The sequence below is a fragment of the Micrasema longulum genome, unplaced genomic scaffold (genome assembly GCF_059751315.1).
Source record: "Micrasema longulum isolate JH-2025_06_02 unplaced genomic scaffold, ASM5975131v1 h1tg001056l, whole genome shotgun sequence".
NCBI lineage: Eukaryota > Metazoa > Arthropoda > Insecta > Trichoptera > Brachycentridae > Micrasema > Micrasema longulum.
Window position 1 is genome coordinate 179760 of NW_028278244.1, and position 12943 is coordinate 192702.

Genomic DNA, 12943 nt, shown 5'->3' on the forward strand with positions numbered 1-12943 from the left:
AAGCGCCTGACTGATCACCATACTTATCTAACAGACGATCTAGATACACTGCGTCTACTTTCTTAACGCAATGCCCTATGATACAGGTTTTGCTATGATGATTTATTTATATGATTAAGAAAACACTATTTATTAACACTACGGTGTAGTTTCCGAAGGCACAGATCTTTCCATAAACAGGTGTAGTTACTTATTATATATTGTGCTTATTATAAAGTAGTGCGTTTAATAAATTCTAGTGGTTCCATAATGAAGTTTTCTGTCAATTTAATCGTATTTTCCCACGACGTCAATGCTGATTTAATCAATATAAATTAATAATAATATATCTCAGTAAATGTCCTAAGTTGAGAATAACTTTTGCGAAAACAACCCCTGCTAGCGAAAAACTATTAAATACGCATGTTTTAATCATTCAAGTATCGATATTATTGATTGAAGTCATCCAAAATATATTTTACCTAATCCCGTTGTATTGATTACTTATTTTTATTTTATTAAATTTATTTCAAGAAAACGTTAACAAATAAACCAAAATTATAGGCCAATATTTGTTTTCTATATATTACTATATACAAAGCCAACAAAGCATACTTGTGCATATAAAATGAAATATTGGTACTTGGAACTAAAAGCGTAGTTTGTGCTTATAAAAATCTGTCAAATTGTATTTATATACTACTGTATATTTTTGCCTAGCGTCTTACAAACCGTGTTGAGTATGTATATGAGACTATGGAATTGAAAAACCTTTATTATTATATGATCATATGCGAAATTATAGCTGCTGCATATTTACAAATTAGATAAAAAATAGCCATGTTAAAAATGTTTGTCTGACTTTGCATTACTTTCTTATAATTTGGCATGTGCCTGTTGTATGTAGGTCGAAAGGATCAATAAATAAAATTCCTTTGACTTTTGCATTGAATTCTTTTTACTGCTGTCGAAAATTAACATTAATGAAAATGACGTAAACAATATATTTAAAATGTACAAAAACCTGATGGACCAACTGAATACAGGAATTAATATTTTTATTTTTTTTAAATGTACTGAAATTTACCCAAACTTACCTGACATATAAGTAAATTATGTACATTGGTTTCGTTGCGCATTGGGATTACCTATTCAACTTACAAACATTGTCTTTTTCAATTATTCTCAATATTTTCTATATTTACTTAATGTATTATGTATGAACTATTACTGTTACAGGGACTGTTGAACACCTTGAGTTTGAAGTATCTGTAATGACAACGGTCTTTTGTCTCCTATTGACATTTGTGGTAGCATTTTTACTTTTACAATTTTTCCGGAACTACAAGAGATATTGGAGCAGTCTGAAGACAGTATTTCAGAAGAAAAAGGTAAAAATTATAATATTCATTTCAACAAAATGGCGCTGTTCAATTAAATTTGAGGCATTTGCCATTTTATACTTCATTATGTGAAGAAAAAAAAAACGATAGTCGCTTTAAATTCAACGTGGGTTATGACCACTTAATAATTTATAATAATAATTAGTCGTATATCTATCAAAAAATGCTTTCAGAATTACCTATTACTGCACACAACTATTGTCAAGATCCGAAAGAACTATGTCTTTCTGGTTGTACTTATTTAAACTTTAATTTATATCTGTCACTCTCTCATAATTGTACAGTGTGCGTGCGTGCTGTTTACACTGACCTACCAGCATTAACGCAATCTATTAAGCGACGTACAAGCAACACTACAACCTCTCTGAATCTGCGGCTTACTGCATTATGTTAGTACCTCTCTATATTGGAAACTATTTCAACTTTAAATTAATTCACACAAATAAACATGCAAATATAATAAAATCTCTTTTCCACCCTGAGTTTGTCCCAATAATGAGGAGTATAATATTATGTTGTATGATCGCATCTCTAGAACCAAGGTCCAAACTCACAATATTTTTATTATGTACCATCATGATCGCAATCTCTGCTGAAATTAATTTTAATATGTTATATTATTACTTTAGATTTATTTTTATCAATTATGGAGTCCTCCCTTAACATTTATTTTCAAAATGTGCGAGGTTTACGCACAAAATCTGATATATTCCTCAATAATGTTATTTGTGACGACTGGGATATTGTGAGTATAGTGGAGACATGGTTGGTGGATGGTATTAGTAATAACGAAATATTCGATCCCAGGTACACAGTATTTAGGCGCGATAGAAAATATTCCCTCACAGGTCAAAAACTTGGAGGGGGTGTAGCTATTGCGACAAAGACTGAATTAAATGCCATTGAAATACTACAGTGGCAAACTAAAGCAGAAGATATATGGATCTCGATTCCAATAAATTCTAAATCAAAACTAAACATTTGCTGTATATATTTACCAGGAGGACCCAAACATGCTAACCTACTTCATAACTTTCTTCAAAAACTAAATATTATTATTCAGAATAGTACATCAAACGACACTTTTTTAATTTTGGAAGATTTTAATCTTCCTGAAATCTCCTGGGTAAAGACTAATAACAATTTATTCCTTCATCCAATTGATTACCGTACACCTCCTAGTTTAGAATTTGCTGATTCCATTAGCTTTCTGGGATTAAATCAATTCAATCATGCTTCTAATCGATTAGGAAGAATTTTGGACCTGGCACTTTGCAATCAAAATATTAGTACTTTATCTGTATGTGATAGTCCACTGGTGACTGAGGATTCGCATCATAAAGCAATTAACATGTCTCTTTCTATAGCTTCTAATAATCCTCTTAACACATCGTCAAAGAAAAAAAGAAAAAAATCGTAATGGTGATTACCAATCTATAAATGAAAAACTTATAACCTACGATTGGAAAACTTTATTTGCTCACAACAATGTGGATGATGCACTTACTGTCTTTTATAATATTATTAATGACCTGATTAATAATTATATTCCCGTGAAGGATGTCTGGGTAAACAAATACCCACCTTGGTATAATCCTGCTATTATTAAAATAAGCAAAGAAAAATTTAAATACCACAAAAAATATAAATTACATAAAAACCCACTTGATTACAAAGCATTATCATTATTACGATCAAGATTAAAACATTTATCTTATATTAGTTATATAAATTATAATAAAAAAATTGAGAGCGAAATTCTTACAGATCCTAAACGTTTTTGGTCATATGTAAAATCTAAAAATACCTATCATGTTATTCCTAATAAAATTATCTACCTAAACCAAACTACAAATAATGGAATAGACATATGCAATTTATTTTCCGACTACTTTAAATCCGTTTTTACTCCAAAAACAATACCTATTCTGTTCAATCAAAATAACTCTAATTATGGATCAGCTGATATCCAATATGCGGATATAACCCAAGCAATCGTAAAAAAATTCATTAAGGAACTTGACATAAATAAAGGTAGTGGACCAGACGGGATCCCTCCTATTTTTATTAAAGCGTGCTACCAAAATTTATCTCTCCCACTTTTTATATTATTTAAAAAGTCTCTCCAGGAATGTGTTTTTCCATCTCAATGGAAGAAAGCAAACATCACACCCATATTTAAATCTGGATCAAAAAATGACGCAAACAACTATAGGCCAATTTCAATACTATCGACATTCGCTAAATTATTTGAAAAAAATATTTATGAAAAATTATTCCATGCAGTAAAATCTTATATCTGTCCTCAACAACATGGCTTTTTCTCCGGACGCTCGACCGTTACAAACCTTACTTTATTTACAAATGATATTTTAAACACAATGGAAAGTGGTTTCCAAACTGATGCTATATTTATTGACTACAGCAAAGCCTTTGACAAAGTTGACCATTCAGTCTTAACACGCAAACTTTTGGCTATAGGTATACATGGTGATCTTCTGCGCTGGCTGATATCATATATTAGTAATCGATGTCAATCGGTAGTAATTGGTGGGTATAAATCTGACTGGGCAGAAATCTCCTCTGGTGTTCCCCAGGGAAGTCTACTCGGTCCCCTATTATTTCTTATATATATAAATGACATTGATGTTTGCTTTCGTTATTCAAAATTTCTTCTTTATGCCGATGATATGAAAATATACGCTAAAGTTAAATCTCAAAAAGATTGCCTAATGATTCAAGACGATCTTAATCGTCTAACTGACTATTGTATTGAAAATAAACTGTTTTTGAATATAAATAAATGTGTCTGTATTACATTCACAAGGAAGAGAAAAATTCTTAATTTTGATTACAAACTAAACAATAATGTACTAATGAGAAAGCACGAAATTAAAGATCTTGGGATTGTTTTAGACTCAAAACTACTTTTTGAATCGCATATCAATAAAATAACCTCCAAAGCATTGAGCATGTTAGGTTTCATAATTCGAATGAGTAAACACCTTGATAATCCAAAGGCCCTTATTTCATTATATTATACATTTGTCAGAAGCCATTTGGAATACGCCTCTCCGATATGGAATTCCCAGTATGCCATATATATAAGTAGAATAGAAAATATTCAAAACAAATTTATAAAGTACCTTAAATACAAAACCGGTATTTCTTATGTATCTACGCTCACTGCCTCCACCTTCCATGGAATCATTTCTCTACAATACCGCAGAGTGTGTGCGGACCAACTACTGCTTTACAAAATTGTGACAGGAATGGTTGACTGTACAGAGCTGCTTGGTTTAATAACAATACATGTGCCAGCCAGGATTTGTAGACGGTACCACCTGTTTCATGTACCAATAAGTAAAACATCGTTTGTTAAAAATGCTTTTTTTCGTAGGACTTTTTCAATGTACAATACAAAATTTAAAAATATAGATTATACAAACATCACTCTGTCAGATTTAAAATTTACACTAAAAATGTATTATGTAACTTAGTAGACATTATAATAATAAATATGTACATCTCCCCCCCCCCCTCCTTATCCTCTTTTCAAGCATTTTTGTCCTTATCCCGCCCAATTTACAGTAACTTAATGTTCTTAAAATTAATATTTAAAAAATGTTTGATTATTGAGTACTTGAAAATAACATTTTTATATGTATAAATTGTATGTATTTATTTGATATGTAATATATATTTTCTTTACTAACTTTGTATACTATGTGGAAATCTGTTATTAGTTCTGAGTTTATACACTATATCTGTTTGTTTACTAAAAATATGTATGTAGAACTGTTGATTTCCCTAATAAAATAAAATAGGAGGTTTGTGATTTATCAAGAGTTGTGGTGCTTTTACACTTTCAGACAGAACCGGACCTACCATAGCACAAATTATACTCTTTACCATAGGTTCAATTAACAAAAAGAATCAGTCACTTGCTTGCAAGGGTAATATGCCCCGTAGCCCCGTATTCATTTACAAACGTATATTCCCGTCCTTTTCAGTAATTGACAGGACGCTAGATCCCGTTAGATCCGGATTAAGTGTAGTCTAACTGAGTTGCACATTTTAGTTGTGGGTAGGTATTTCATAATTTATCACACCCTCCCAAGAAAATACACTCGTGAGCAAAATAATCTACTCAAGCCGCACGCTTGCGTTCAAAAGTGATCAGGGCAAAATTTAAAACTCATATCATCTATTAGTTTGTAGAACCTGAAATCTCTTAATTTTAGCTTTAAAGTGAGTAGTATTTTTTATTATAATTCGTTTGTTTTTATGATATAAACACAATTTACAATTAGGGAGCTGAAACTTTAGAAAAATATCAAGTCAACATTTTAATGAAAATGCAAATAAATATTAATTAAAATCATAAATTTTACTAAAAAATAATATTTTCAGTACTTAGTGTTACCCTGCCCCCCCTGGCCAGAATGACTGCTTCTAGGCGGTTCTTTATGGAACTAATAAGGTTTTTTTACATCTTCTTGGGGAATGCTACCCCATTCTTCAGTGAGTGCCGAACTGGTTCGGATTTTGTAGCTGGTGTAGGCTTTCTTAGCCCGGAGTTTTTTTCTGAGTTCATCACACAAATGCTTAATAGGGTCTAAGTCCGGGCTACGCGCTGACCAGTCCATAGTTTGAATCCCAACCTCCTCCAAGTACTACCGAACGGTAGCTGCAGTATGTGGACGGGCATTATCCTACATGAGGATGAAGTTTTCTCCAATAAAACCGGCGTAGAGAACAACATGGTCCCCCAGGATCTCTTCGATGTATCGATTAGCCGTCAAACCCCCGGCCCGGCCGCCGGTTTAGAACCAATGTAGAACCTCCTCTAAAAGCCACATTTTCTTGAATGCAGCATTATGCGAAACGTTCTCCAGGCCTCCTGTAGACTTGTCCTCTTCTATCGCTGCCATGTAAACATACTCTGCTTTCGTCTGAGAAGAGGACAGAGCTCCATTCGCCATACGTCTAATCAACGTGCTTTCTGGCGAAGCGAAGTCGGGCCGCTCAGTGGGCTGGGGTAAATTTAAGGCCAGTAGCTGGCCTTTTCGGCGTAAGGTTGGCAGCCTTGAGTCGTCTCCTGACTGTTCACTCTTCTTGTTTCTCTGAGCTCTCGTTGGACTTGAACGTCAGTGAGAGCCCGATTTCTCAGCGCAGTACTGACAATGAATCGGTCACCTCTCTCTGTGCAAGTTCAACGTCTTCGGCCAGAACCGTGTCTTCGTTGAAAGTTACCAGTCTCTTGGTATCGACGGTAAACTTTTGATTCTGTAGAGTGACTCATGTTCAGCGCAAGACCGACTTTATGTTTGCTCTGGCCTTGTTGCAATAGCGCAACCGCTCGAGCTGCTTCTTCGGTGGTTGTATTCATTTACAGGAAACATTCCTGTTTGTTGATGAGGAAAAGTGGTAAAATTTACATTTGACGATTAAATGATAAGGATTGGTCAGATAGGTAGGCTTTTATAGGGATTAGTAGTCGCTAATGAGCGCTACAGTAAAGCAGCTCAAAAGGGTTGTTTACTTATCACAACGCTTTGTTGGATTATGTGTGAGTGTATTGTCACCATTTTGCACATCGATTAAAAGCCAATACATTTAACTTTAAGATATTCTAAACAAAAATAGAATATGAGCTTTAGATTTTTCACTCATCACTTTTGAACGCAAGCGTGCAGTTTAGAGTCGATTTTTTCGCTTACGAGTATATATACTTAATGTGTTTAAACGATTTTATCAGCACTTAAAATAAAGAGCGATAATAATTCGTACAAATGCAACAAAAGAAATTTCAATAAACTTCCTGTGAGTTTAGGGTCAATTTTAACCTAATGTCTGTTTTTCTTTCCCCGCAAAATCTTAAACATAGAATTGTGCCCCCGTAGAAGGGCATGTACCATACTAACTAAAATCAAGTGTTATAAACGTAAACTTGTACACATAGCAACGAGGTACCATTGAAAATCATCACTTTTGTGAAATAAGCACTGTTTCATAAAAAAACATTAAAATTGACTTTGTATAGCTTTACCGTCAAACGTGGCAATTTTGCCCAGTTTTAACAAACTTTTACAATATCTTTTTTTTTATAGGACTACTCCTATCCATTTTGTTGAATGGTGATACTTTTTATTCTGAGCATTCTTACAAGTACAATACGTTTGCTATTCTTTTATTAATGCAGTTTTAGAAGTCAAAACATGCTGGGCAAAATTATCTCCACTTGTTGACAATTTTGCCCACTTGGTAATTAACTGTTATTTTTGGTTTTATCATCCTTATCATACGGTTTATTACTGCTTTTTGGGCGAAAAAAACTGTTTATGTTTAAACAATAGCATCATTGAGGCATCACCATTATAAAATCAATGAAAAAAACCGGTGGCAAAATTGTCAACTATTTCCTCAATTTTTCTATACAATGTGGATTTGTGGGCCAGGGTTGGCACATAATTAGATTTTTAACAAAACCAAAGGAGTTTATCTCTAATTCTTTAAATTTGTTCGTGTTTGACTATGCATAAGCCAATTTTTTAAAACCATTTCTGTTCTGATGCGATTTTCGTAATTTAGGGAGCTTGCCCCCAAAACAATTTTTCTTTAAATGTGTATATAGAAAAAAAAACTATCTTTATTTTTTTGTACAGCAGTGCAATTATTTGCTAGATTACCTATTCTTTGAAACTGTATTTTATGAACAGAATTCATAATATTTTGTATGTTTTATTTTCGTCTTTGGACTGTTAAAAATATTTATACAAAAAACATATAAACAAAAAAATAAGTCTTCATAACTTCACAAAAAGCTGGCAAATTTAATAAATAAAACTTTTTAAAATGTGGTTGGATACTCTTACATTTTTAAAAATGGTTTAAATTATTTTTGAATAGTAAAAATTAAAATTGGTTTTTGTATTACCATTTTTAATTTACTCACTCAATCAATCAAATCACGAAAATGACTCAATCTTGCAGTTTTTAAGATTTACATTGAATTCATGAAAACCTTGACGCAAGATTACAGGTTCAGGTAAAGATTTCACTATGTTCCAATTGAATACATCAGCAATATCCTCAACGTGAGATCACACAAAGCTTCATTACATTTGCGTCTTACAAATGACATAACAATATTAAAATTGTGGTAGCTGATGCGCTGATAACTTAACCAACATAATATTTGCCATTTTGCATATCAACAGTGTTAAACTTTACTAAAACGAAAGCGACTTCTTCACCGTTATTAATTTCAAGCAGATCAGACACTATTTTTTCGTTTACCTCGGCCGAAGATTCGGAGGCACGTTGTTCATATTCGTCGTAATGACTTATGATGAATGTTTTGAAATTTATTGATTCATCAACTGAGTAGGCATCAAAGTCTGTTGTTTCCGTGTTGCTATGACATTTTTTCAATGTTCTCCTCTATAAGGTGTAGGTATCTTTTGATCCTGATGGCAGAGAAAAATCGGATGGATTGCTTACCAATTGCCGTGTGGTATAACAAGTTTTAATGAACAGAATAACTGGCTTGTCATTTTCAGCGTGTATTTGAGTTGAAACTCCCATCAAATTTTTAAATCTTTTTTATTTATTTGTTAAATCTTTGGCAAAAAATCTGATTTATGGGCCAGTTTGAACAAAACATCCCGTTACCTCGTTTAAAGTTATGTTTTTACCATTTACTTAATTTTCTTTTTTTCTTTCTACTGTTTTTTTTCTACTTTCTTGAAAAATGTTTTTTCAATGTAGTATGTGGCGACAAACATAGACGTGGGCAAAATTGTCTTAGATTTCTTAGCTAGTGTTTTGACAATTTTGCCCACTTAAATATCTATTGTGTTTGTTCAAATAGATATACAGAAATACGTTCTATAGCGTCTTTATTATGTATGCAATGAAATATATAAAAACTTACTTGCCTTCTTTCAAAATAAACTCCGCAACAACAAAAGTTTTGACAATATTTGTAGATATACACAAACAGACCTTCAAGTTTAACTTCAAATTTCAAGTGATCAACTGAAGCTGGCGGTAAACTAAATATTTAGTTTTGCCATGGAACTATCAAAATATACTTACCAAATGTAATTTTTATGATACCAGTAACTTTTCTTACTTTAAAACTTGATTTTGTTAAGGATTTCGGCAGTGGGCAAAATTGTCATGGCTGGGCAAAATTGTCATGTTTGACGGTACCTAAAAGTTTTTCTTGAATAAACGAAGGCACAATTCATCTAGTTTTATCATGAGAATCTAAAAAAATTATAGGGCAATGTTGGTATGTGTCTCCTTGATAGACTCAATAACTAGGTACCTACTTGACCGATTGACGTGCGGTTTTTAGCTAAATAACGAGCTTCGGGTTGAGCATTTTTAGAATTCTTAAAATCTTCATTCTAATCTGTAGAAAAAAATTGGGAGCGTAAATGTTTTATTTATCGACCTACCAGGTTGCATTTAACGAGAATCCGTACACCAAAAAATTGAGAGGATGTCATTTTTGTGTATAAAAAAGTTTGTATTTGAAAGTTTACAAACAACATTCGTTTTTGTGAATCGCAATCAGATTATTTCCTTAAATTCCCTATAATTTTTACCCATTTATTTCTTTTTACTTGATTTTTAGGAACGAAAAGATAATATTCACTCACGTTTATTATATTTTAAAAACGTATACCTATCAGTGCATATTTGTAACTAAGAAAAGCTTTGCAATCGCACCGTCGGGCATAGTTTGACGTTTACAAAAAATAGTATTTACGTTTAAATATTAATTGTTTTCAAAAGTGTTAATCACTCATGAAAAATATTTACAAATGAAAAAGTTACACAATCCTTTTAGGTAAATTTGTTCTGGTTGAGTGCACGCATACTACTATAGTAAGATTGGTGTGTTGGTTATAATATGTCTGTATACATTTCCGAAGGGTACAAGTGTATGTTCATTGAAAACGTAAGCCCAATGACATGCATCGTCAAAATCCACAAGGCACGGTAAAATAAAGGTGGATTGATATTTATTATATTACGAGCTGAACCCGGCATGCTTTGCTATAGCTAGATTTGAGAACATACTCGTGTACATATTAAATGAAGACAATCGAAAGTTTGATATCAATAATTATTGTATTTAGTCCAAATTAGATATGTACATATACATTATTATTTTTGTGTTTCGGTTTACATAAATTGTTAGGACAGGGAATTTCGATAAAAAGTTATTTGAGCATTTGAGCATTTGTTCACTGTTTGGCAGATGCTTTACCTACCGATACTGTACGAAAGGGGCATTCTTGAGGAATGCAATGCAACCCTGGTGATGGATGAAAGAAACATTTACGCTCCTAGATTTTTTTCGTTCTTAACAAATTGAAGATTTTAATACCTTTAAACATGCTCCTGGCAAAGATCTACATTTTGCTTAAATCCGCACATAAATCGGTCCAGTAGATATTCAATCCATCGAGGACACACATACAAACATTGCCTTTTTCATATATAGATATACTATTTATAAAAATAAAAATAAAATATTCAGGGACTACTCTACGAAAATCCTCCTTATTGCATTTGAATGTCATTAAATAAATAAATGTAATTAACAAACAATTAGAATACCATAATTAATATCAATCCACCCTATGTTGTGTTACTTTGCCGTGTGTAAAATGGGTAGTATTTCCAGGTATAATAATTTATGATACGATTAATGTATCCCTAACGCAAGTATAGGATGTAATTGAAATTTATTATTAAATATTTATTTTTCATGTTTATTTCGTTTTATTTACACAGAGGTACAATGACATATTAAGCAAACGGTTCTCCTGCGGTAGCAACACATTGTTATGGAACGTCCGGGTTTTAGTAATCACTGCTGATTTTATTTTATTTATTGGGGATATCAACAGTAATATATGTAAAAAAATATTACATATTAAATATACAGATAATAAAACCTATGACAGAAATACATGAAATACTCGTACAATACATGCTAATGTGTTTGTGTGAGTGTAAGTGTGTAAGAAGGTGGGTGAGAGGGTGTTATAATGGAATGAGGGTGAATGAACATGCGTGTAAATATTATTCACATGTATAAAAAATACAAAAATTATATTGGTTGTTCATCATTATCATTCCATGTCAGCTCCCTAGTTGGAGCATATGGTGTCCACAAAGAGCATCCATGCATCAGTCCTTTCAAGTCAGGTTCACGTCCCGTAGTTCTGACATTAACTGCTGACGAACAGTCTGCAGTGGACGTCCAGGAGGTCAAGAACCTGATGCCTTTTAAAGTAGACAAGCGTGATTAAGGCTCTCAGGAGACATCCACAGTATATGGCCCTGCCAACCGTATCGTCTCCGCTTGATGACAGTTGTTGCCGGAGTTTGCTGCGTCCGTTCTCTTATTACTTCGTTCCTCACAAAGTCAAACGGTGCACCGCACACCCAAAATTCTTCTGGGACACCTATTCTCAAAACTCAGTATTTTGCAGTTTCGGACCCTAGTGAGGTGCCACGATTCGCATCCATAGAGAAGGAAAGGTGTTATGCAGGCGTTATATAGGCTGCATTTGGCTTTCACTGAGTAAATATCCGATTTCCAGACAACATCATACCGTTGAATGTGGCGCCTGCTACATCTAGCCACACTCTCAGTTCTTTTTGAAATCTACCATTTTTTGACATGTACTCCCAGGTATTTGAAACACTCGAGCCTTTTGATGATTTGGTTTGACAGTCCGGAGATTTTGAGCATCAAGGCTCGAAGTGTTATAGAAGTGGTATATGGTTACGTAAAAACATTATGAAGTAAGGGATTATGACTCTAAAGCTGTGATTTTTTAACACACTATTTATTTATTTACCATTGGTGCGTTCCTATTGTTTTGTTTTTTTTTGACAAATTGTTTACCATGGGAACTAGAACCATCCAAAAACCCGTAAAAATATAAAGTTTCTACTGCTATCGTCGTGCGCACGGTAAACGCAAAACGTACCGATACATAAAATTTCATTATGATACTCCGTCAAAAAAAATTGGTGCGGCCAAAAAGCCTCAATTTAAGTTAGGCATAAGAGATCCGACATGCAGTTGTCTTTTTCGCACAGTATCGGGGAGGAATCTGTAAGGCAGTGACAGTATAGTATATGCACGAGTATATTCATATCTTATTTTAACTAAGTACAATAATTGATATCAAACTTTCAATTTTGTTCATTTAATCTATATACGTGTATACATTGAAATCTAGCTATAGCAAAGCATTGCCGGGTTCAGCTTATTTTATGTACAATGCAGTTTGACCGATTTTGATTTTAGTTATAAATGAATTATTTATTTTTTATTAGTAGGAAAATAAAATTTGTTCAGAATTCTTTTGAAACAAGTACAAGAAGGGATATAGTGTTGCATACGAGTGTAATATTTACTTTTAAAGAACTTGGATACATCCCTTCTAAGGGACCATCTGGAAGACGCATCATCTTTAGTAATTGTCAAAAGATCATCAGCAGGCAGCCTTAGCAATATG

The 12943-nt window shown here is 33.0% G+C and overlaps 1 protein-coding gene across 1 annotated transcript in view; it reads left to right on the plus strand.

Moving 5' to 3' along the window:
• Window positions 1-12943, plus strand: part of grnd (grindelwald) — a 38120-nt gene that overhangs the window by 23001 nt on the left and 2176 nt on the right. Inside the window, exon 4 of the mRNA XM_088233103.1 lies at window positions 1219-1370. Within this exon, the coding sequence (XP_088089229.1) occupies window positions 1219-1370 (152 nt within the window). The remainder of the gene's footprint in view (window positions 1-1218; window positions 1371-12943) is intronic.